This window comes from Colletes gigas, unplaced genomic scaffold, assembly GCF_013123115.1.
Source record: "Colletes gigas isolate AHSC1104 unplaced genomic scaffold, ASM1312311v1 Colletes_gigas_Sc00027, whole genome shotgun sequence".
NCBI lineage: Eukaryota > Metazoa > Arthropoda > Insecta > Hymenoptera > Colletidae > Colletes > Colletes gigas.
This window is the reverse complement of record NW_025106656.1, coordinates 1,682,694-1,709,488: the sequence shown is the minus strand read 5'-3', so window position 1 is coordinate 1,709,488 and position 26,795 is coordinate 1,682,694. Positions and strand designations below refer to the sequence as shown.

At 39.5% G+C, this 26,795-nt stretch overlaps 1 protein-coding gene and 1 long non-coding RNA gene across 2 annotated transcripts in view; both read right to left on the bottom strand.

Moving 5' to 3' along the window:
• LOC122401762 (probable G-protein coupled receptor 158) overlaps window positions 1-26,795 on the bottom strand; it is a 167,594-nt gene that overhangs the window by 121,270 nt on the left and 19,529 nt on the right. Inside the window, exon 2 of the mRNA XM_043404110.1 lies at window positions 15,827-16,010. Coding sequence (XP_043260045.1) covers window positions 15,827-16,010 — 184 coding nt within the window. The remainder of the gene's footprint in view (window positions 1-15,826; window positions 16,011-26,795) is intronic.
• LOC122401763 lies at window positions 5,313-7,601 on the bottom strand. The gene is made up of 2 exons (XR_006259452.1): window positions 7,338-7,601; window positions 5,313-5,539 (listed from the first exon to the last, which is right to left on the bottom strand). It is a non-coding gene; the product is annotated as an uncharacterized LOC122401763 (long non-coding RNA).

The window sequence follows — 26,795 nt, the reverse complement described above, 5'->3', positions numbered from 1 at the left end:
GTAACGTATGAGAATGTATAATTCATGGCTGTATGAGATATTTAATTGGAAATGTATGCGGAGCCTTTAAGTCGCAAATTCCCCCGTTCCTGGTATAAGTTTTCGTACATTCCGCAAACAAATCTCAACTAAAATTGGCCGACCGCCGGGAAATAAAAATTCAGCCCGCTTTCTCTCGAGCCAGCGGCGACGCAAATGCGAACGAGATGCCGCGAAAAGTCGAGAGAAACAAGCAGAAAGGATCCCACGAAACAAATTTGCATTCGCGGAAACACAGTTTTCGAGCGTCGGAAACAAAATCGTCGCGGTAAATTGCGCGAGGATGGCACCGCAAAATCGCCAACCGTTCCACATATATTTTTACCAACCATTATAATTGTATCCCGGTCAAGCAAGGGCAAAAATTAGGCGAACGGCGTAGTTTCTGAATTTCACGATTCGTTTTTTTTACGATCGAAAGTATTGGAAAACGAAACAACATTTAAAAAATGCAGAAATTTTACGATTTCCCCAACGAACGGCTCGTATAATGAAAAAAATCAAAGCGAAGGTAAAAAAGGCTCGCGAAACTCGGTTATACGAATCGTTCTGTTGGTTTCGCGACGACCAGGCTCCCGTAGATGAAACGAGTTATAATGAAATTATTGCATACCCTCCGTTCAGCTTTTTAATTAAATGGTTCGGAGGAAAAAAGTATGCCGCCGAGTAAACTTCATCGAGAAGTGCTCGACGAGGCACGTGCCACGGCAAAAATATTTTCATGACATTTGACAGCGGCGTCGCCTCACATGCTCGCCACCAGAGGGGTTGCGCTCTCACAAGCGCTCGACCGACCCCTCAGTTGCTATTTTGGTCATGCGCACAGCTACGTGTCATCCGCTACCATAGATGTATCTTTAACGTAAAAACAGGTGCATGTTGGATATTCCCATGTTTTGTACAAAATTGAACTTTCTACTTCAAATGCTCGCCAATCACACAAAAATTAACTTATCGAAGATCTCCTACGTATTTTTCTAGCTATATTCGTCTAGATTAAGAGAAAATTTTTTGTTTTTGTCTCTTTCCCTGTAACTTCCTTAAATTTTGTTCCTTACTGGGATCCAACGGTACCCTAAATTCTAGTTAAGTGTATACTTATATGATTACTGATGTTTCTGTCGCGGAACCCCGAACAAATCCCCAAAATTTCTTCAACGCAACGCAACTGTTAATCAACGGAGTCTATTTCACCATCCAGCGTTGCAGAACTATTTATTTAATAGGAACGTGCCCCGTGACGATTGCAATACGAATTCTCAAAAGTTAGATACCTTGACTAACGAGAAAATATACCCGTAACGATCTAGTCTTCGTAGTGCTAAATTGGATGTATATTTTTATTTCTGAAGGGAACTTGATATGGAAGGACCGAATAAACCACAAATACAAAGAAATAAAATTGGTTAATGGATGCAACGTCTAGAAAGTTTCTCGTGGTGTAATGGTGGTAAAAATAGTCGACAGTATGGAATAAAATTTATTCATCCGAATCCTCGTTCCGCAGAGAAGCCGCTTTGAAATCGTGTGCGCGCTAACGCGTTGCCATTGAACGCGCCAACGCATATTTGAACTCGAGTCTTTCGCAAACGAAGTGTCGTACAGATAAAACTTATTACATCATTCCTGCTCTCTTTTGGCCAGCAAATCGCATGCTCGTGGGTTCCACAACGAGCCGCGCCTGCATAATATACATTTTCGTTGGAGAGCGGAACATCAAAGCGGCAAAATTATGGAACAATACATTTACGTATACTCTCCGTGCACCGGGACTGTAGCCGCCTAACAAAGTGCCCTCGAACAACAAGAGGCCTTGAGAAAAGCCCAATTGCGCGGTTTCTGTCGAAATTTTCTCAGACCGTCGGCCGCATCGGTAACTCAGTTAGGCGGCGTGTCTGTCCAAACTTTGGCCGAAACTAGACTCGCTTCACTTTGCCCGGTAAACCAATTAGCATCCCGAAAGACGTAGTCTCGAAAAATGAGATTCCATAGCGAGACATACTTTTGGCAAACGGATATTGCGATCTATCGAACAAAATTTCGTGAATTTTTCAACTTAAAAGAACCTCGAATATGGACTAATACCAACGTAAATAATACTATCACTAAATTCTTCGATAAAATAAACGACCCTGATTGCTATAAACTTGCCAATCGCTATAGATAATCAAATATTCCACGAAGAGTCAATAACGCGTGCTATCAAACATGATACGCGTTCGGGATTAAATTAAGTCTGCCACGCGCGGTCTATTTGCGATATTGATAATCCCACCTCGATAGACGCGCGATAAATAAACAGTGAATCTAGCTGGACGGACTCATCGAAGACGCAACGTTTCGCGGTGAACTTCATGAAAGCAAGACTACCCCCGTAGTCGTAATATCGCGATATTATGCGCATCGAAGATGGATCCAAAGCCCAAGATCCAACGGAGAGAATCCTTGGTGAAATTGTGCAGCCAGCAACGCTAGACGATCATTCTTCCCGCTGGTTTATTGGCTAGCTGGGAGCTTTTATCGCGTCCCCAGTAAAACTAAGCCTGCAGTGAAATTAAACTTGACGACTGCAACGACCTTCCTCCTCGGATATGCGTTCGTATATCTTCTTAGTGCCGGTTCTCGCGGCTTCCAAACCGACGACGTAGTACCACCCGGCTCGCTTTATGATAGGTGGAAACCGTTACCCTGGTATTTGTGTTCCAGGTCATACGAGTTGAAAGATCTAGGCAACGCAATACCTGTTAGAGTTTTGCAAAATTGAAATAACCACTTAACGTAGCACTACGTGCCACGGTTTACAAGTTTTTACGACTCGAACAACTACTAATTACCGCGGATCGTGAATGTTGCAAGTAAATGCAAGCATCGTGTCTCGTTCCAACTCGAAACGAGATTTTCCAACTTTACATCTACTTTCTTCTAACATTCCGATGAAAATATAATTATTTAATGGATATTATTTTTTCTCGGTTTTTTTACGTCGTGGCGTCGATTCGCGACTTACCCTGTGTAAACGGAAACCTTTCGTTCGTCCGAACAGTAAACAAAAATTAATTGGAAATCAAGCGTCGCGAAGTGGCAATAAATTCTGCAGATAATATTGCAAATTAATTCGTTCGTGGAGATTTTCAATCGCGAAATGTATCAACGGTGCACGTTTGCGTTATCATGGACGTCGATATGCGTGACTGGCTCGCTGAAAAATTGAATTACACTACAAACAGGCTACCTCCCGGTTTCGAGGTTTATATCGTTAAACGAGTTATCGTGCTGAGGGGAGTTAACGGATTCTATTCGCAATTCGTTAACTGGGCTCTCTGGCGCGATATTTCGTGCGCCGGTAGCGCGCAAGAAACGTAATAAATACCCGAGAAATTTGACAGTAATTACTTATCGAGGTATACGACGAATTTAATGTTGTAAAATACACTGACTTACCCTCTGTCAATGAGACCAGAAGATTTCTATGAACCCCTTGACGTACGATTTAATTTTGAATACTTCGTCGAAGAAGAAATGACCATGAAAAAGAATAGGTTTGTTTCATGAATATCTCGTATATGTAAAAATGCGTTGATTTTAATGTATAAGAATCGATGACCAGTGTGTAGCTTCATAATTGTGAAGCCTTGACGTCAAGAATTTGTAACGAGTCAGACTCGTCATTGTACGACAAGGGGTTAATATGTCTAAACATATTAAATCATACCTTTGGCAATCGAAAGAAATTGCCTAAACGAGCAAATATCATCCGCTGGAACGTTTGTCGTATTGACAATATCAGACTCGTTATCGTACGATAAGGGGTTAATAACACCGAACGACGTACGAACACGCGAATACGCGATAGTTGAGACCAGTGCACGTACGATCGACAATGATTTCTACCGGATACTTGCGTGTAAATATGAAAACCGAATCACCGAGATGATCGTCGAAGTACGAATTGGATGTCCGGCGAAAATGATGTTTACCGATCTCGACTCGGTGATTATTGATGTCTCGATACGAAATCGGTATGTGGCCTCGATGTATCGAGGAATTCTGTCGTATCGTTTGACAAGCGTCAGTTTTACGACCGCGATAAAATTTCTAACCGATAACCAGACAACGTTCGTCAACGATTGACAGACCAACAGTCTACTATATCGAGCGATAGGAAACTACGGCAAAATCTGCTCGCACGAACGCGTGGAAATTGTGGCAAGTATCGTGCGAATAAGGGCGTAAAAGTTTAATTAAAGTTTCAGTAGAATAGACCAATCATCGATCGGACTGGTTGTTCCCATTTATGGAAAATAAAAAAGTGAAAGTAAAGTGAAAAAGTAAAGTATTTGTGACGAAAAAATAATTCGTTAGTTTTCCTTTCTAAAGACGATTTTAAGAAACTAATTTTATTTTTCTTGCAACCAAGAAATTGTTCAAATTTAGGGGGTCTTAAGAAAAATTGTGTCACGGTCTTTTACACGCGTAACAAGTATCGGGGTTAAGTAAGAAACTATTAAGACAAATGAGTTTCGAAATCAGTAATCACTGGGATATTCTTAAGCTAAAAGCGATAAGACTTGTATTTGACTATTCTGGGTGTGTCATTTAAGTACCGTCACGATTTCTCAACAAAAGTTAATCAGTTTTTAGCGGGGTAGAAATTGTAAAATAAAAAATTTCAGGAACAGGTTTTTTCAATAATGAGTCCAGGGCATTTTGACATTTTGTATTTAAGACATGCTTGTACATTGCTCGCTCAAAGAATGTCAAATGAGTGATTAATTGCTTGGAACGTTAAAACGATTCGATCTCCATATTTCAGAGCGACGCGAAAGAAAAATCGGTTCTAACGCCGGGGGAAGGAAACGGGAAAGTAGATCAAAAGGTTAACCAAAGTACTCGAAACAGAGCAAACAATAGCAAAAAGACGAAGACGATAAGAGCTTCGACCGACCAGTGCAAATATACCGAGATTAAAACCGAAGATTTACTTATTTGCTAAAACAAGATAACAAAAGAATAGCAAATTACAAATATAATGGCGGAAGAGATATTAGATTTTAACGGGTCGACGAACAACGCGGTGAACGTGGATCCAGAAAGCTGTAATAAACCCAAGGATAATGTCCAAAGACGATTCAAAAGACAAATCATCGGAGGAATCAATATAGCATGCGAGAAAAATGAGACTCGATATATGCAAGACAAGCATGGCAAATGGAGAGCAGTCATTGACGATGGATCCAAGAAAGTTTAATCGTTAAGTAATTAGTTTACTTATATTGGTGTGTGACATCGTGCATAGTTTATTTATTATTTCAAATAAAGAAAAATCTTTGATAACGCGGTGAGCAATAAAAGGCTGAAATGTTATTTAAAGTAGTAATTTCTTATTTCCAATTTCTAGATTTTAGATTCATTTGAGTTAACATTTATTTTTGTTATCTATCTTTGTTTATTATTAACACAGAGTCCCATGGTTTCCAGGTTTTGTTGATTTGTTTATCGCCTGAAATCAGAAGAATATGTTCATGTACACACGCGACAAATTATTAGAAAAAGACCACGATTGCTTTTGTTATTCAACCTGCATTAAACACTCAAGAACAATTAAAACAACAACAAATTCAAATTAAAGAAAATAGCAGATGGAGTGTAGATGAAAACCCTGAATGTTTCTTGGAAATAGAAAGAGAAGTTCAAGATTCTGTACCTCGAAAATAAAGAAAAAAGTGTGAGAAAGACGAAGATCGAGGATTTTCTACTGTGAATTATATCTCCTTGAAAAAATACAAATCAGCTTTTACGAGACAATAGAATATATTTTTTCCACGTTAAAATTTTTGTTTGTTTGTCGTTCGAACAACTTTTAATTTCTATAATATACCATTATTTTCTTTTTTACGATATTATATAGTTTTCAATAACTTTGGTGTCAGAAATATAATATTACTCATTCTCAAGTTACGTAAAATTCGACTTATGCAAGGAGTTCTGAAACGGATCTTTTTCATAACTCGAGGAGTGTTCTTATCTCTTACAAAGGAGATATAATCGGATACGTAAATGTTTAAAAGTAGATTTTATACTTTGAAAGCGACGTGTGATATTTCTCAAACGGGACTGATACGTATACAGGGTGTTCGGCCACCTCTAGCAAAAATTTTAATGAGCGATAGTAGAGGCCAAAATAAGACGAAAATCAAGAATACTAATTTGTTGATGGAAGCTTCGTTAAAAAGTTATTAACAATTAAATTCAAAAATTTCAAATCGTTCTGGAAAAATTATTTTCGGTTGCGGGGGTCAACTACAATCATTTTTGGTGAGTACACATACCTCCGAAATCCTATCTACTTTGGAGAAAAAAAATCGAGTAGGTGCTGAAATTTTTCGGCGAAAAAAAATTTTTCAAATCGTTTTAAAAAAATTATTTTCGGTTGCGGGGATCAATTACAATCATTTTTTATCATTACACATACCTCCGAAATCGTACGCACTTTCGAGAAAAAAATTCCTTACTGAAAATCCAATTAGGTGCCTAAATTTTTCAACGGAGAAAAAAAATTGCAAATCGTTGTGGAAAAATTATTTTCGGTTGCGGGGGTCAATTATAATCAGTTTTTGTCATTAGACATACCCACGAAATCCTGCCCACTTTCGAGAAAAAAAATAGAGAAGGTGTGAAATTATTCGAGAAAATTAAAAAATTGCAAATCGTTGTGGAAAAATTATTTTCGGTTGTAGGGTTCAATTACAGTCATTTTTGGTGAATAGACATACCCCCGAAATCTTGCGCATTTTCGAGAAAAAAATTCAGTAAGAGCGGCACTTTAAACGTTAATAACTTTTTAACGAAGCTTCCACCAACAAATTAGTATTCTTGATTTTCGTCTTATTTTGGCCTCTACTATCGCTCATTAAAATTTTTGCTAGAGGTGGCCGAACACCCTGTATACTGAAACTGCCATTACATAAACCATTGTTATCCAAATTTTCAATCATCCTAAGTTCTCGAACGAGAATGAGATTTATGGAAATATTCTTCTTCGACGATAGAAATTAATTATAATTATCAGATGAATTTAGTACGAATTATACCTTTTCTTTCTGATCTTAAAATGAAATGAAAATAACAGGCAACGATAGAGAAACTGTGAAATTTAGAGTGTACCTTCTAGACAGATCCTTTATCCTAAGGAGTATATTATCCTGTATATCGGTATAGAGACCCTGATTCTGAGTAAACTTCCAGACGATAACTTATACATATGAATGAAACGAATATCAACAATGGTTTCCACCCACCTGATCAAGGCATCACGTTTAGCTGATAACAGTTCTACAAATCTCGTTAGAATCTGGTTTTTGGCCTTCAGGGCACGGTCTCAGCGGAGTATTTATTATCGAAGATTGGACGTTAGGCTGGCACAGACTAGGCATCGGCTGCAGGTGTGACGATAGACAATACCCTAACATCGACAGTAGAAAGATTACCAGAAACAAACGCTTCATCCTGGATATTCCTCTGCTAACAAGCTACGATCCAGAACCTGACTGATCTCGAGTCGCTAGGTATCTTTCCTTAAATCATCAAGAGATGAAGTCAGCTTTATAAACACACTATCCTATTTTCTCAGAAGTTGCATCGTGGGGGCAAGATGACGGGTTTATACGCAGTCTTCTAATTCTATTGTATGCAAAATTCTTGCTATAATTATGTCGACGGGTAAAGATTGCATATATAATTGCCAACCGACGAATATCAGTTATGTCACGTTACGAAGCCTTGCGACGTTAGGTAACAGTGTATAGGGCTACTCAAATTAAGAACAAACTATTCGAGACACTTTCCACCGCATTATTTTTTAGCTCATTAATCGTGTTTATTAATATAAACTTAGTTTTTTTTATACTCCCGAGGAAAAAGTCTAACGAAGATCGGCTGATCTTAGCAGCTAGGTGTTCTCTTCCTCGTGAAATTAGGTAACTTTTGATGTACCAATATACGAACAAATTCCGATAAAATTGCCAAGTAAATTCTTCCAAGAGACAAAACTCAACGATCGAACGCTTAATTACTTCCGCAGATTAGCTTAGATCGATTTCAACATACTCCCGCACAAGCTTGGCTGATCATCGATAACGATTACGTCTATCGTCTGCTGAATAATGGTTATAATATTATAAATGGCTGCTTGCAAAGACTGCATCTGCTCTCGAGTGTTCGGAGAATTTCTTTTATTCTTTGGACAACTGATGCAATAAGTGATATAACGGGAAACGGTTGCCTTACACGAATCGCCGCATAGTATTTCGATCAATGGACAAAAATAGAAAACTCGAAGTACGAACTTAACTCTATCAAAGTTAAACGTTATCGTCTTCGAAGTAACATTTAAAACCATTTAACTTTTGAATTATTTAATAAACACAGTACGATAGTCGATCAAAAACATTTTCGATTTGCTTTCAGCGGTTTAACAAAATATCGGAAATGGACCAATTATACCACATTTTTTCTGCCCGTAACTCAATCGTGAATTCTGCGACTGTTTAATATTTCCGTACAAATCACGTTTCCGCGACGCATCTGCGAGATGACAATTAAATAAATCATGCTAGCCGCGTTTGCAAACGAAATGTCCGCATACACGGCGCATATCGATTAAATAACATACCGTCAGCCGATACGATTGTAAAAATCGCTATAAATCAACGTTAAATTCGCCATCAGATATTTTAATTTAGCGACGCGATCCGTGTATGGAACCTAACGACTCGCTATCGGCTCGGTGATTAATTACAATTGATTAGTATCAGGTAGAAATATCACCTATCATTTTTTACGCGGCTGATACGCCAAAGATTCATACCTGACCACCGTTTCGATACAACTGGTCGATTTCTACCCCCAATAAATCTTTGCAAATTTATATACCATACGTACCCGAATAAATAAAATTAATTAAAGGTACAATAAACACTTCTCTATAGATACGTATCACGTATTAACGTGTTGTGCATTAATATAAACACCTACTTTTTCCCTAGCCGGTCTGATATTGTTTCAGGCGCTAAATAAATAGATTTTTTATTAATAGATATTTTAATAGATTATAGTTTTTATACCTTCAAAACTATATTGTTATTGAATTTTAATATCAGAAAGTAATTTAAATTGCGCGTTAAATCGCGGCATATCGAGAGCAAAACTTATAAACGTTACGCAGATTATGTACCAAAATTCGATTATCGACTGTTACTTCCGTTAATACGCAAATGATGGCCGTACTGTTGGGCATTGTTCGCCCGTAGCTGCGATAATTTATTGCCAGTCGCATGTTCTGCACGTCGCAAAAATGATAAGCTCTCTAGAGCCATTAAGCAAAATTTTCGATGTCGAACAATTGAATCCTCTAATTAACGACGACGCCGATGACAGCCGAAGATACATATTCTAGTTTTCCCGCGCTTCGCAATACGCTACCAAACGCGAAACATTCTGAAACAAATTACGACTTTAAAGAGCATACGAGTATTTGAAATTCCTTAAAAATCGCTCGATTAATAAAATACGTGCAGTTAAAAAATGTGTGTATGCTCGAAAAGACAGCTTCTTCCGTTTTAGACGGTTGTTGATTTGGATGCAACGTCATCGCCAGTTATCGCGACGAATAAAACCAACAGATTATAAGTGACGGCGATTATAAGTGAGCTGCGAGAGGTGCAACAAAACTGGCCGCTTGCCAAGACATGTTTAGCCACATTCTGCGAGAATCTCTCCAGGGCTGCATCGCCATGAATGTCGGCGTCGGAAATATCGGCGTAAAATCTTATTACCGAACCGCCGCGCCGGCTGGAATTATTAAACTCCCGATTTACAATGCAGATTTTTCGTTCGATCGTTTTTCTCATAAAATAACGGAACACGCGCGACGCTTGTTACATTCGGTGATAAAATTTTCATAACCATCTTTAACTGCTCACGTTGGGCCGGAAGGGACGAGATTAACGGCTCGCCACTCGTCGGTCCGAGATACTTTAAGTCAGTGTTTCTCAAACTCAGTGTGTTTTTTTTTTTTTGTCGCGGATCTCCCATCCAAACTTCAGCTCTTCTTTATGCGTTCGCGATAATTCAGCACGAAATACCAGGGACTTTAGAGAGAATGTGCACGGTTTTTATTTATTTAGAAAGTGTCACAGGTTCCGACGTTTCGTCGCTGACGAGTTTTATTGCGTGGAAAATGGACACCGCTGGATGATCGATGCGACAAAGATAGAAATAGGATGTTGAACCCAATGATTGTCAATTTTCTGATAAAAGTGAGCGAAACAAAATTTTTAACTGTCTAGAATTCGATGGGAAATATGAAATATCGACAGAGCTAGAAATTAATAAATTTACAAACCTTAATTTAAAAATTCCCCCGACTCTTAAACATATGTTCCTCTAATTTTTCACGGAATAAACGGCAAAAGCTTTTCTGATAATAGCAGAACCATGGATGCTGGCAAATACCTATTTTATCACCTCCCAATAACGTTTTAGCTTTGTGTATCACCCCTAAACTGAATGGTCCTTCACTCTGAACTTCCCCGTCCCCTGTCTCGCTTCCATCGAGCTTTTGCCTCGAACGTGACTTTCGCAAAACGAGACCACTTCCGTGGTGCAGCAATTACAGTATCGAGTATAGAATGAAAACCGAAAAGAGGCAACTACGACGAGTACATTTCGCGTCGTCGCGAACGTCAGGATCCGTTGGTGTTTGTAAACGGTTAACACCGTACGACGAATTGAAGCTCAAAAATGCATCGAGCTGCCACCTTTTGCGTAACTCGATAAAACTCGTTGGCGTTTTGTCTAAACACCAACCTTCGATTCGTCTTTTCTATGTTGAAACATACCTTCTCGACTGTAACACTTATTCTCATTTACGTACCATCTCCGTTTACCAATTACCAGCGAAACAATATCGAATAACAAGTTCTTGAAGCGTCTATTAAACGTTAAAGTTAGGGTTTCGACGAAGACGAAGTGGCAAGCAATTCGAAGATCGCGTGGGTTCCTCGGGTTTACGAAACACCCTACACCGTGAAAAATAGATTTCTACGGCCACCAGGACGAACAAGGACGAACTTCGTTCACATCCTCAGTTATTTAGGAATTTGCGTAGGCGGATGTTATGCGGACGCGGAGGGAATAAAGCGGTACACACGAAACGTAACCGCAGCCGACACACTCACGTTTCAATCAACCCTGCTCAAGCCCGGAAGTCACGCGAGGTTGAAATACCACCGGTCTGGGAGCTTAACAAACCGAATTCTCGAATCTGCCGACGAACCAGCGAAGAGGGTTGCTCCTTCATTTTACCGTATCAACTCTGCGACGGCATGTATGTAGCGACAGGTAAATTTAAAACCCGGCGCTGGGAAGCGTTCGAATCGAACCATGTCCGACGCTGACACCCGATCGAAGCCTTCGAATAACCACTTTACAAGGAAGATTCTACTTAGAATTAATTACCAAACAAAATATTCACGTTTCTTCGGACAATACGAAAGTAATTTCCAACATTTTCTTCTGAATTTGTGCAAATTAACACTAAACCTACCGATACCGCAGTTAGTTCCAGAGAAAACAATTATTTACAAACTAATGCTGGCTAGTAATTACGCAAACATCTTGAAAACAAATTTAAATTCATTTTCAATTAAATAGACAATTTATAATTCAGAGTTATCGCACATAAATCAATAGAAATTCCCGAAACTTCTTTGGGCGTATAGAGACAAAGAAGATTTCAAAATAAATATGGGGGACAGCATAAATAATGATAGTTGATATATTCCTTGGATAGAAACTGAAGAGCCCTTTAAAACGAGAGTTCATTCAAGGCGATAGAGTAATTAGTTCCGGAGATATAAAGGTTCGAAGCGTTTGTTTACGTTTCATTATTGACACCGCGAGGTCAATGAACTTTCATTACGGTCTCAGCAAGATCGTTGACCACACGTGCTCGTAGTAAATGGTAAATCCGACAGAGAAATCCGACGCGTAAGACGGAGACAGAGATGGTGAAAATTGAACAATTACACCTTTACATAAATTACGATATTTCCAAAAATGGAAAGTCGGATCGACATAAATCGAAAACCATATTAAAGAGGGAGCCTTACCGCTTCTAACAATGGCTCAATTATGGAAAAAACACTATCAGTTTTATTTACAGTAAAATTCCAATTATCCGTCATGAAATTTCGGGAGGACATTTCTAGCCATACATTATATTTTCGGTAATGAATTTTGTTCTCGAAAAACGCTAGGATTTCGATGATATGTCTATTTACCAAAAATGATTGAAATCGACCCCTGCAACCAAATATAATTTTTTCAGAACGATTTGAAATTCTTTAATTTCGTCGCAAAATTCGCCCACCTTCCTGAATTTTTTTCTCGATAATGCATAGGAATTCGAGGGTATGTCCATTCGCCAAAAATGATTATAATCAACCCCCACAACTAAAAATAATTTTCTCAGAACGATTTAAAATTCTTTAATTTCGTCGAAAAATTCGCCCACCTTCCTGAATTTTTTTCTCGAAAATGCGTAGGATTTCGAGGGTATGTCCATTCGCCAAAAATGATTGTAATCAACCCCCACAACTAAAAATAATTTTCTCATATCGATTTAAAATTCTTTAATTTCGCCGAAAAATTCGCCCACCTTCCTGAATTTTTTTCTCGAAAATGCGTAGGATTTCGGGAGTGTGTCTATTCACCAAAAATGATTGTAATTGACTCCCGCAACTAGAAATAATTTTTTTAGGACGATTTGAAATTGTTTAATTTCGACGAAAAATTTAAACCTACCCCTTGTCCATTTTTCTTAAAAATTGGGTATGATTTTTAATAAATATAGTCGACGCTCAACGGAAATGTTGTTTAATACTTTTTAGTGTTGAAAGCGTTCCAACATGGCCGTCGAGTAATTTAGGTATGGCCGCTTCTTGCGAACCAGCATTCTGTAAACATTTGGTTCAGGATATTCCGGACTCTACGATCGGAATCATAATTCCGACGGTCCGTTCTGTTGAAACCACGGTTTTTGCAAAGTTATAAAATCGACATTCCCTGAAAGTTCCGGCAGTTTTTGTTCTGGAAACTTTCTGAAACGAAGCCTGCAACGGCACCATTAACAAAATGAGAACCGATGATGTGTTCGTTACGATATTTTACTAGACATTCACCGACCTTTGGTGATAATTACCAATGGCAATTATTGTAAGATCGACTACTTATTGATTGAAACGAACGATGTTGAGCAGGACGCTTTCTAAAAGTCCATTCGTGGAACTGTTAAAAATGAAAAATACCGCTCCAAGTGAAAATTTCCAGGAAAATGCTTGAAAGGATTGACAGACTGTTCGATACAGATCGCGTAAATCTTTGTATATGGGTTAAATCGTGTTCCTTTAACTATATTTCATTATTTAAATCTGCATAGGAATCTATTCCATTAAATTGTCAGAAATATATTTAAAATTGATGTTATATTATAAGAAAAACTAGATGGCCTTTAGTCGAGTTATCTAAATCATAAACTGCTGACAAAAGCTTGTAAATCTTTCACATAGTCAGGGTAATGATACGGAAGTCGTGATCTATGAAACGATTGGCTATTTCTCATAACTCGAAGACTGCGTTCTTCCGAACCACTATTTGGCCCAAGGAATTCCTTCCAGAGTATAACAGGTATCTAGCGACGGGCACAAGATGCACTCGTTGCATGCTTTTAGCAAACTTATTTCCAAAAAATAAAATTTGTTCATTTAAGATATGTCAGATACATTTAATAAATATATTACTTCTCTCCTTCAATTTTCTGGAAATACTATTTTTGTCACAATTGTTATATACACCCTTTGTTAAAATTTATTTTCGAAAAGGTTGACACTTTTTAAAAGGAAATGCTTCGAGGCCAAAACGTCGAAAACACCGTTGAAATAATTTTTCTTCCACTAAATTTACCCTTATTCACAATACCAGCCAATCCAACTTGCTTGAATATGGAAAACAATTTCCATTCCCTAAAAGTAATTAAACTATTGGTTAACGTTTCAAATTTCCAAGATTCATCGATTCTGTACGACGTTATACGATCAAATCGTTTCAAAGCAACTCAAAGCTACCCCTACAAACGGGTACCCGAATTTCCATCAGTCAGGAAACCAATTTAATCTCAAGCAGTAAATGGAAATGAATACCGTCATTTTCTATGCGCATATTCCTTCGACATGTTTCTATTGATTGATGGCGGGCCCGCGGTGATGTGATAAAACACGTACATATATGTAGACATACCGTGGATGTGCTGTAAAATCGTAACGCGTGAGACGTCAATGAAACCTTGACATCGACAAAAATTTCATTCAAACCCTTTTAAAAAAAGCTCGACCACCGACATTCCTGACCTATTCACATATATTAATGTAAATATCGAATTTTATGATAATTTTTCATTGAAACTGCTTTGAATTTATTTTACAAAACGTTTTCGTTACTTTTAATCGTGGAACTCGCTGGTCAAATTTAATATTAATTTCTTTTCTGCCCTCCTATTAGTTGGAAACCACGTAACTGAATGTAGTAATGATATTTCATATATTGTTGAACCGAATAGGCTAAATCAAATAAGGTAGTTGATTTACCTTTATCGAATTCAATTCCCTGGAGGAATGCGGAAAATTACTTTCGCCCGGGAACGAGCAATAAATATTTCAAATTATTAAGAACAGGGTAACTCCACGTGGTCCTGGCACAGTACGGAGTTCAATTGATTTAAAGGCATGAAAATAATGGTCTATTATTTTCACGCTAAGGTTATTCTCGCATCTAACAACTACCCATACATCGAATCATAAACAATAGAAAATTGTTCATAAATTCTCCGGTACGCAATTAGACCGAAGTACAATTTTCGTAAAACAACACCCTCGTTTCTATAAAGTTTTAATTCCCAATTGGCGTCGACGTTTTATTCCTCGCAAAAATTAAAACCAAAGTGCGATATAACGGAGTCTCCATTACACAAATTAATGGTCTTACTTTCCAGACGTCCATCGTTTTGTGTTTCAAGCAAAAGAAGGAAAACGTCGATAACGACCTACGAAACTATACGCGCCGGTGCAAATTGTTTCCACGATATTGTCAAAGTTTCAGCGACGGTTTCCAGCTATTTCCGAAAATTCAGCTAGTCGCTTGCGACATAAATATTTTTAACGAACGAATTTTTTCCTCGTATTTTCGACCATGAACGTTTGATATGTATGAAAGAATTCGTTTACTCGACCTATCGGCCGGAAAATCAGAAAACGTTGCGAGCGCGTTTCTTGAACATGCCAGATAGAATTCTAGCCTTTTGAACTCCCGTATCGCATGTACGATTCACCACATACGATCGATAGAAATGGAATGTTTCGATATACTAATATCTATCGATGAATAAATTCTTTTCCCAAGTATTCGAATACAGAAGAGTCGCGTAAAAGTTCGTTTCTTTTTACTATCGTGGACAATTAAAGCAACAAAAGGACCAAGTTTCATCGCGTCACGATCTTAGAAACCCTTTGGTACAGTGGATCCAAGAATATCAAGGCGGAATCGGGTACCAAAATGGTTGCTACGAGATAGTGACGTCGTCCTTTCATCGAAACTGGTATCGGACGCTTGGCGAATATTTCTCGGAAATTCAGAGACAAGTAAGCGAAGCCAATTCCGGGGGCAGCTCACTTACTTGAAGAAGTATGTGTCGTTGACGTATCCGAAGAAAGGGACGGTGTAGGTCAGCATCCAGATATTTCCTCCGCCGCAATCGTAGTAGGGTTTCGACCACCTGCCGTCCTCGTATCTCACTGTTAGGATCTCGTCGTCCTCCCTCTCCGTGTGTGTCGTTTCGTTCAGCGTGTACGTGTGAAAACCTAAGGAAGAAAGGAAACAAAGACGTCAGTAGATCCCCAACGCAGAGATTGAACCACCCCCGCCCGTGAAAGATACGAGCGTCGTGATCTATGATCGCGGGCTCGATCGTAGTTTCAAATCTGCTTACCTTTTATTTTTCACGCGATCCGACCTAACCCAGATCTAGTCAGACCTTCGATCGCCGCTATTGAATAATTGGAAAGGGAAATAAAGCGAAACGGAATAGCATTCTTTTGCATGGACAAAATTTCATCCGACCAAAACCTCGACTGTTGTTACAGTCCTGATCTACCTCCTGTTTCTCGAGTCACATTTTTGTAAGATATTCTCAAACAACTATAGACAATACTTTGCAAACGTAAGCTCTTCCCGCGGGCGGTGAACAAAATTGACGTTCAAAGGGACGCTGAGATGCTTGCCGAACCATGGAAGTTTTATGACATTATAGCAAGCTCTGTTAAAATGTAAACACAGCGAGAAGTTCGATACATCTTTTAAACAAAATACTATAGTTATACGATCAAAAGTAGAAATATCTAGCTGATACAAGGTAGACACACTTTGGATATAAAAATAATCCATTGTACGAATAGAAATTATTATTATAAGGGTAAATATAAAATATGGCATGCACAACGTCTAAATGGAACTGCTCGCAAGAGTATTGCAGTAACAGTTAATGAAAAGCTTTCATATTTTGAAAGAGATAAATGCGAGGAGGATTACCTCCAAGCAACGAATATTAAAATTAAAAACGCAAATGACTGGCTGGTTATAAAAGCCGTACACTGTCCACAGCGACATTCTATTCAAAAGGATAATTTAACTTTTGTTAATCCCTAGGAGAGAGATTCGTGGCGACGGGAGACTTCAACGCGAAACAACAGTAGGGCTCAGGGCTTATTAATTCCGAAGGAAAATAATTACGAATAATAATTTTCTCTTCTTTTCGTCGAGCGACGATACTACGAGCTTCGTCGTAAACTGTCGTGCCCGGGCACGCGAATTGAAATCTTCCGAGACCCAAAGGTCCTCCCACGGGACAAGAATTAACTATAGATAAGAGTACAATTCGATTTGTTCCGATCATTATTTATTCAAAGATCGTTTCACGCTCTATCAGCGCGTCCCGCTCGCGTCTGAAGCTTGTTTCCCCGGTGCCGCTATTTCCTCATTCATGTCTGTCCTCTTTAAATCTTCCACTGGCACGAGTTGTATCCCAGATCCGAGACCAGATATATTTCCTGGCACGGACCGTTCCAGGAACATGTACCGAAAATACGGTTTCGTAAGGATTTACCATCAGAGAGCGCGAAAAACCGCACAAACCGAGCTACACACCGAGAAGAAACGCAATTTCTCAGTCAACGTTCCTGAAATTTTCTTCCACGAAAGCTCTCCAAAGATCGGCTACGTTGAATTTGGCCGATGAGAAAACAGCAAACGAGCCGATAAATACGGGGATCTTTTCCAAAAAAAAGCCAAATGGTAATGCCATCAATCTCTGAAAAAGACTCGAGCATAATGGAAGAATTTCCACCATGACAGCATAAAAGACGAATAAACGTAGAGTGCAAAGATTAAAAACTGCACGGTAGAAAAGTTTGAAATTTCCACAATAAAAATGAATTTTAAACGTGAAATACATTATAGCGTTCTTCGACTCGAATAGAATTTAAAATATTAGATTTCTATTAATGCATAGGCAAATAAATTCTTCGTTTCGTTGTGCCTCGATTCTTTTGACTGCGGTGTATTTTTAACAATCGATCGATTTTTTAATCATTTTGATCCAATCCCCAGCCGCGGGACACGCCTCGAAGCAAAACTTCTCGTTATCGAAAACTAACGATGCTTTTTTAATGACTGTCAATAGTTTTGATATATTTCCCCGTAACGAACATCCGCGCTCGAAATACTGTGTGATCTGCTGGCCGACTGGGAACTCGATATCAAAAAGTTTCCTGATCGGCTCTATAAAAGTGATCGACTGAGATTTTAGTGGTCATGATCTCTCTCTCAAACACCAATCGGAAGTTCGTACGAGTGACTCAGCAATTCTACAATCCTTGGAACGTCCGATAGTCCTCCTCGTTTCTGTCGTTTGGTAGAATGTACGTCTCTCCCTGGATCTCTTCAACTATGCCAAATATCCGCCCTTTGAGTTTCGTCCACGTTCTAAGGTAGAAAACCCTTCCTTTTCTACCGATCTAACCATCCTTGACATTTTCATCTCCTCTAGAAGGAAAGCGAAGTTCAAAGAGAAGAAATTTCGCACAGCTGAGAAAATTTAAGAAGATGGCGCTGAACGGTATAAAGAAGAAGAGGTTTCAATAATGTTAAAATCACTGAGACCGTTTCGCCGACTCTCAAAGGGACTATTTCACGGTGGATGGAGACCACTAGAGTCTCAGATCAATTTATTACGTTTTGTAGAACCGATTCGGAGACTTTTCCAAAACCAGCGCACAGGTACTTTCAACTATAATTGAATTTAACATTCAAAGTCGAAAGTATTTGACCTCGAAGCCACGAAATCTCGAATGGATTTTGTAAAAATCGATCAGCATCTAATAGTTCGATAATTACACGGTACGTACTTAGTTGTAACAGAAACATGGTTGCCGCAAGCTTCTAGCGCAAGCAACATATCAGTATACTCCCCGATGGTGTACCTCCCCATTTGCGATAATTTGATAGAAACTCATAGTTAGAAGGTCTTAACATCAACGAGAAACAGCCGGTACCATACCGCCGTAAATATTTACAAACGTTAACACAAATAGAACTAAATGAATGACGTACTTCTCGAACTTTCAAAATTGATTACCTCGAAAGCGAGACCTCGTTCCGACGACCTGTCTGTTTAATACGTAAACGGACAAATAATCGTTCGTTGCACGAAATTTCTATCCGTGTTTGAAAAGAATTTTTTCCTCGTCCCTGGACTGAAATTCGTCGTCGATTGCCGGTTATACGAGTGCGATAAAACGCACCGATCAGCAGTCAAGCCTCGAAAGGGCAATTGAGAATCGGAGGTCAGGATTCTTCCGGCGTAAAGTTATCGTCGCTCTGAAACGTAACGCGAAATCGACGAATGAAGACGACCCTGTCAAGCCAGCCAGCGGAAATAACATTTCTCGCATTCCGGGTAGCACGGCCGATAAAGACGAGCAATTTCTTCCTGGACGGAAGCTCATGGCAAATACGACCGTTATCGGAGACGGGAAAAGACGAAAGCGACTGACGAAACAACGGGTTCGACGAAGGTTATTTCCTTCGTCTGCTTCGAACCCTCGCCGCGTGTAGATCATGGCCGTTTGTTTGCGCTGCCGGTTGATCGCAGTTAATATTGGAAGTCGGGGACTTCAGGGGCAGTCCGTTCCGTTCGATTCGCAAAATGGGACACCGTTGAAACCAGTTGCATCGTTTCACCGAACGAATAGTCGCCGATGCTATCGGGCGTCGTTTAAACAGTACTCTCAACTACATTTTCATAAATAATAATTTAGGGAATTACTATGTATGTATAATAAAAAATAAGAAAATTGTGATGCAGAAGAAAAAGAGAGAATGCTTATATTCCATTGGCAAGAACGCGTTGGGTAAACAATCAAAAAGAAAAGAGCAAATGCCTTTTGCGTTTTCAGCGTTGAAAGTAAAATTTCAATAAAGAAGATATTGTGAACGTTCAGAAAATCTTGAAAAATTTAGTGCATACAGTACAGTCTATCCACGACATAAAAGCATATCTTGTTCGTACGATATTCTGATACGAGAGGGTGGGACCTCCCCTTCATGCAGATTTTTCTTTAAAATTATTTTCTCTCGATAACGGTGATATATTGAAAAGAATTCTGTCTCTGTTAATTACTACCTATCTTTTATATTGCCTCGAATCTATCGTACGTAATTGCTGCATAAAGCTGACAGGTTCATCATGTAGTAATAACTTCTAAATTCTAAGATCCGGAAGATAGTTTCACGTAGTCGAGCCGGTTGCGTAATGAAAAGCCGTTAACCTTGGATCTTAAAGCAGTTATAACTTCCACATGAAGGAAATACGTTTATTACGGCATATCATCTTGTACGAGGTGCTTTTCGTGGAATCGAGGACGACTAACAATAATTCACGAATTCTAGGACTGTTACATGGTATAATATACTATTAATTACTGCATTTAATGACTGCTATATTATGAGAAGAGTTTCAGAGAGATTAGATGTTTTTACAGACTAAGAGACAAGTAGTTGAGGAAACTTGTAAGATCATTTCCTTCGTCTGATTCGACTCCTGACATTTCGCCTCGAGCGTATACGTAAATTATCTGATTAAGCTGTAAACTGTTCATAGTCGACCCGGAAATTGTGCATTGGGAGAACATTATCTTCACAATGGAGTGTCACGGAGCGCAAACAAGTTCTTTTTTAAATTTAGAATATTCCGTCTCGTGTATACGAATTTTGTCATATATTTGCAACGAGGATCATCTAATATGCACGAAAATACAAACAAATACATTTTCCTGCGACTTTATGACAAGTCGGGGATAGAGAAGTTAATAATTGAAATCGAGGCCATTGATGGCCTTTCAATCCATTCTATTTGGAACGATTCGTCCGCAAAACGGGACACCGGTGAAACCAGTTGCTTCGTTCGACCGGACGAAAAACTATTATTGCTGCGTATACATTTATCAAGGATATAGAAAACAAACTAGTGACAATGTAATGGTCCCGCCTAACGCGATAAAACACTTTATCTCGTTCGCCGATAAAGCACTTTAAAGATTAAAAAGTTTATGGAAAGCGCGAGCCGTGAATCACGGTTTATCTGCGTTCTCTATTTTCAACCGTCCAAATTTTCGAATTTTCACGAGGCTATGCTTCATCGTCGCGTTTTACAAGCAACCGTGTATTACACCCTGCAAGTTTTTCATTCGATCGAATGTTTTCTAATTTTTTTTAATAAACTAAACATTACACAATCGATACTCATCACGTGCTTGTTTTTCCACCATTTTCGAAAAAGGAACTTGGCGAACGCTACAAAATATTTCCTAGGACGTAATTAACTTTGGCACGAATTTCATAATAAAATAAGTGACATTTAAAAGGAAATTGAAACAACGACTGTGAGAAAATATAAGAGCAGTAGAAATAAGGAAGCATTTCAACTACTACGGAACTACTGGATTATTTCACAAACATACAATTATTCGTAAAAACGTCGACCTAGATATTACCACCGACCAGAATGGCTGCCAAGTACCAAGTAATTATTCCGTAAATATTCTCAGACCATGGTGAAACATTTCTGCAAATTCGCGTTGAAGCTAAAAAGTAACGCAAATATACAATGCTTCTTTTTTGTAGAAACAAGCATAAGACTCGCGCGTAAAAAGTTTTTAATTATTAGTAGACGCAGCTGGAAAATGATCAAATTATCACAAAGGATATTTCACACGGGGCAACGAGAATGTGCAATTATACCATTTTGCAGAAATAGATTACAACCGGAGAGAAACAAGTTAAACGCTTTCATTGTGAGTGTGCGTCTGCAGAGATAGAGCATAGACGTTGGGAAAACGGTGTGGCGGAAATAACGCGTCACAGTTAGCCTTGAACGGCCAATTGAGTTCACTCCGATTCGAGTACTATGCTAGCGCACAATATCGTTAACCGTTTAACTACAAAAGGTGTATACAGGGTTGTTCCGCCAAACATACCCACTTTAATATCTCGCTTCCTTTCCTTTTAATGATGAGACACAATGTCAGAGGAAAATATTACGATAGACAAGAAATTGGTTTCAAATTCCTACTTCTCGAGGTTTCAAGAGACACGAAATTCTATACCACTGTACTAACTTGCCTCATTTTAGTATATGAAATCAACGCCTGATTTTTTACTTTCAACCGTGTACATGCCGCCATAAATTAAATTCTGTTTATTAAATTTATCTTTCGAGTTAATTTGTGAAAAAGAAATTTTTAAAAGAATTAATTGCGTCGCAAACGCTTTTTGCGTCACGAGCGGCGGGAATGTTCCACGCTCTAGCGTGGAATAACATTATAATTGCCTGCTTTCGTAGATCGTGAGCACTTTTAATTCTAGCCACGCCGAATTTAAAAAGTTTAAAGCTATCGAGCAGTTCATTTCTGAAATGTCTTACGTTTCGTGAACACAAAGCTAAGAAAATCACGATTTTCTGGTAGAAACATCAAATACATATTTTTGGTCAAAAGTAATCGTTGGAATGCATGTATGCGTGACCTAGTCTAGAGTTAAGTGTTCTGCTTAGGTTAAAACTAGAGGAGTAGTCAATTGTTGCATGAAACAGTGCACGTGGCACCCTCGCTGCATTTTGTCTGTCCGCTATTTATTGATCACTATATCATTAGATACGTGTAATTCCCTGTATTTGCAATAGACGTTTATGTTTAGATTAAACTACTATTGTGGACTGTTATTTGTTTACAACAGTAATATAACATCGTGGAAATGAAACGAGCATTATGGAAATAGGACGATCCGGCCATTACCGGAGCAGAGGGGATGCATTGAAAATAAATTATTGGTCGCCCAAATGATTAAAACATAATACCCGGTACTAATGTTCCCTTAATGTTTCGTCAATAAACGTCGATCAATAAAATTTTCTTACTCGTCATGTAATACGACGTTCGTATGCTGTTTGCCCATTTTCCCAAGGAACCGTTCCCCTTTTATCCTGCCTGCAATCTCGGGCACGATTTTCGTTATCGCGAACTCTCGAAACGGAACAAGAAACTTAAACAGGGGAAAAAACGGTTAACCGGAGCGGAGGGGAGTTCGAGCTGCTCTTCGGCCTGCTTAAATGCAATTTAAGGCGTCGCTAATGGAGTCCCAGCGCCGCCGGTCGGTCCGCCATTTTTTCGCGAACGAGAAATATTCGCCGGGTCTGTTTTTCCGCGAGAACGAGAATCTCACATGGCGTCGATGGATTTCATTTTTTCCTCACCGTGTATTTTTAACGCTGCAAACGCAACCGATCTTGTCGCTAAATCGCGGTGAGTAGAAGGGAAAAATGAGGAACGTCCATTTTTTAACATCTGTCAAGTATTGCAATACTTAAAACAAAGGATGGAAGCCAGTTTTGTTTATAGCGTATTTACCAATAATTCTTAAACAGACTTTAGGTATTTGTTTACATCAAGTTTGGTCGATTTCAACGGCTCGAGCGTCGTCGTTCGCTTCGTTAGTTTCGCGGTACATCCGGTCACTGATTCGGCCAGAACTGGATGGAGTCGCAAGAAGATTGCCGCTAAGGCGTCGATAAACATCCATTCGCGTTTAACTCGGTAGCTAAATTTTGTTTAGAGCGTGGCATTTCCAATAAGGCGGCCCCCGGTATTACCGCCGTGACGTTTCGCGCGAGTTCATTTCCGTCGTACGTTGCGACGTCGGCTCCATATTGGCTGAATCGAGCGGAGAAATCCGTACGTATCGTTCCGCAACGTCACTTGCCGTGCGATAACGAAACGATATTAGCGCGTCACGTGCATCGAGCTTAAGCAGGATTTGTCCGTTGCCCTATCGTGAAATTGGAAATGCGCCGCTCATTTCGAGCCGATCGGGGCTTTTACTGGCTGCTTTCGTTTGCAAATGCCCCGCTGCCCGCTGTAATGTGAATTAATTAGAAGGAGAACGTGCTTGGATTATCGGTTCGGACACGAAAAGGACGAACCGCGATCACGACGATGCTCGATGCAACCCCGGACATCCAACGAAATTGAATTTATGATACGAACGGGATTTGCTTACCGATTTTCAAAGAGATTGGACGCGATCGGCAGGAACTATTAATTCGCGTAGCGTGGGGATACCTTTGTCCTGGGTTTGCCCGTATTAATCGAATGAATACAATCATAACCGTGACTTACATACTAATTGGTACCAGAGTGGCCAGAGTAAATAGAAAAAAGACGTGTGTCGGGGTAAACGTGACGCGCATACGCGAGGAAGTGGGACACAATGGGTAACGTAATTTACGAAACTTTGGAAGAATAGCTGTTTCCTGGAAGGAGGGAATATGTTACGAATGTTCAAACTTCGTTTTATCGTGGAATTGTGGTCAGTGCAATGGTGAAGCCTCGAATTAGGGCATAACCTAAAAATACGAAGCTATATTTTTGGTAGATCCACTGCTGAAACAATTATTGGATGTATGAAAGAGGTTGATTTGACTGGCAAATCTTTATTCTCGGTCCGAACGACGCTGGGACGTTTAATGGATTTAAAAGCATCTGTTTTGAAAAGACAAGCTGCACATTTATCAAGCTTGAGGTTGAATTATTCATTAAATCTGTTTCGAATGGAAAATCTTTCAAGTTGAAATATTAAAAGATCGAATTTGAAAAAACTGAACCGTTGATGGCACGGGAAGAATAAACAATATCGAGGAAAAGGTGGTGTTAAAATATTCTAGAAGATTAAGCGACAGTCGCTCGACAGTGGAGCCGCGATATAGTTTAAAAGCGTAGAAACCGGAGAAACACGGTTAAAAACAAATTTCACCGGTGCAAGTGCATTTAATACGTGGACAGAAAAACTGAAAACTAATCTAACGAGTTGTTTTAAATAGAAATATGCTCTTTGCACGCTTGTTTTTCCCGTTAAATTGTATTTTAAAAATAGCAGTTCCGTGCAAGAGTTCATTCCTTCGAAAATAGCCATTCTGGAACATCGTTCTCCTAGATTCTTCTGGGAATATCGACACTTGACGGCGAAATTTCTCGCAACTATCGACGCGAGTGCAACTGCAATTGCAACCAAAGACACTGTCTAACGAAGTAACAACCGAAGAACTGATACGAATTGTTCAACTATCTGACCCACATGAACAATAACGGGGTCAACCGAACGTCGCATAATCGTTCTACATTTCGATCGATAAATCTACTCCGAATACGCCAAGTAAATTTACTTTCAAGATTCTTGTTGAATACTTGTTGTGGGTAAAAACCCTAGTCGATTGATTCGTGAAACCCCTCCCGACTATGTGCCCCGAAATTAGCAATTCTCCACGCGTCCATGACATAAATCCAACTTGCGAGAAGCACAAACACGAGCGTGTCGGAAATCTACACGCTTACAGAAGTCCATATGTGTGTATCGCATGGCCTAATCAGTTCCCTACCTTCCATCTGGCCCATGCATCGTGCGGACTATGGTCGAATCAAAATCAATTGGCTACGTTACCTACCCCGGCCAGCATGGTCTAACAAGTCGAGAACCGTGTTACGTTCGCGTTTGAATAATTGTTTCGAATGCCTCTGTTCGCTACCACGGTACAATAAATCGAATCAAAAACGTTGAGCAACGCGATAACACGAAGTAACGTTTAAAAAATCTCCAAAACAATTTCTGATCAAATTTGTACTCGTCGATTTCGGAGGGAATTTCCCGACTTCCGTCTTCGCAGAAAGGACCTCCCAAGGTTCATCGTTAGCGAAGTCGAGAGCTGGTTACCGTATGTCAACCACACGTGCAAACGCCAGTGGCTATTTCGCGACGAACCGCCCCCACACACGCCCGAAGCAGATTCACGCAAAAAGAAAATTCTCCCCTGTTGTTAGTGGAATTCGTGGGAAATTCTCTGCTTCCAACAGACACCGCTGTAACAGCTGCCGTGTGCACTGCTAAACTCCGAAAGTTGACCGAGATGATCCGCGAAAAGCGATTATGCGTGCCTCGTTCGCGATAACGTAGACTGGGGACCTCGATTATCGATCTGTTGTTAAGATGAAAGTTACTCGTATTTTATGTAGAAGGCTTTGCAATGCACGATCGTGATTCTTGGACACTCTATCCGTAATTCATGGTGTCACGAAAGCATTCTCGAGGTTGGCTATAGATCGTTAGCTCCTGGGAGAAGGTCCCTGGCGAAAGCTGGATAACCAAACAGCGCCGATAAAGCTGCCGATACTTCTGATGGGAGCTAGAAATATTGGAACGCGTTGCGCATCGACGTAACCGAACAGCAAAATATTGATCAAGCCCGAAACAGTGGAGATTTTGGGTCGCGTTTACGATCGACAGACCGACGATAAATTTGTTTAGGAACGTTAGGGCGTCTAAACAAATGGTTCGGCCGACAGACTGTTGGTCCTCTGTTTGCAACAAACATTGCGTGGTTTTCAGCTACAAGCTAATTTCTTTGAGGTATTTGTTTGGAAGAATACTTCGATGTTCGAACGCTAAAATTCTATAGAATCGTTTTATTGAGTAATAATTGCTCCCGCGATAAATTGAAAATTATGATTGACACAAACGGACCGTAGAATTTCCGATGTGTACTTTGCTTCGAAAACAGCGAGTTATTAGTAAATATAGGCCACGTCAAGATACGGTCAATATTAGTTCGGATGGTCAATAATTCTGACGTGAAATATCTTTCGAGCCCGTTTCATTGTTGGCTCTGAAAACAGAATTCCATTTAGTTTCGTTCCTACGGAATTCTTTTCTTAAACAAATGATTTTGCAAAAATGACAAAATTATTTCGGTTAATACGAAATAATATAAGATTCAAGCAATAGATTTGATCAACGAAGGGGGCATAACACTTTGTTACCCCCCCTCCTTTTTGGGAGAAATCGTAGAAAACCATAGAAATTCGATGGGACCCGATACAACGATCAATCCTTGCGGTTTTCTCCCCGGAAATCCCGACAATACAGGGTCCTGATTCCCCTCGTTTACAATTCACCCCTTCGGAGTATTATTCGAGGAAACGGGACTC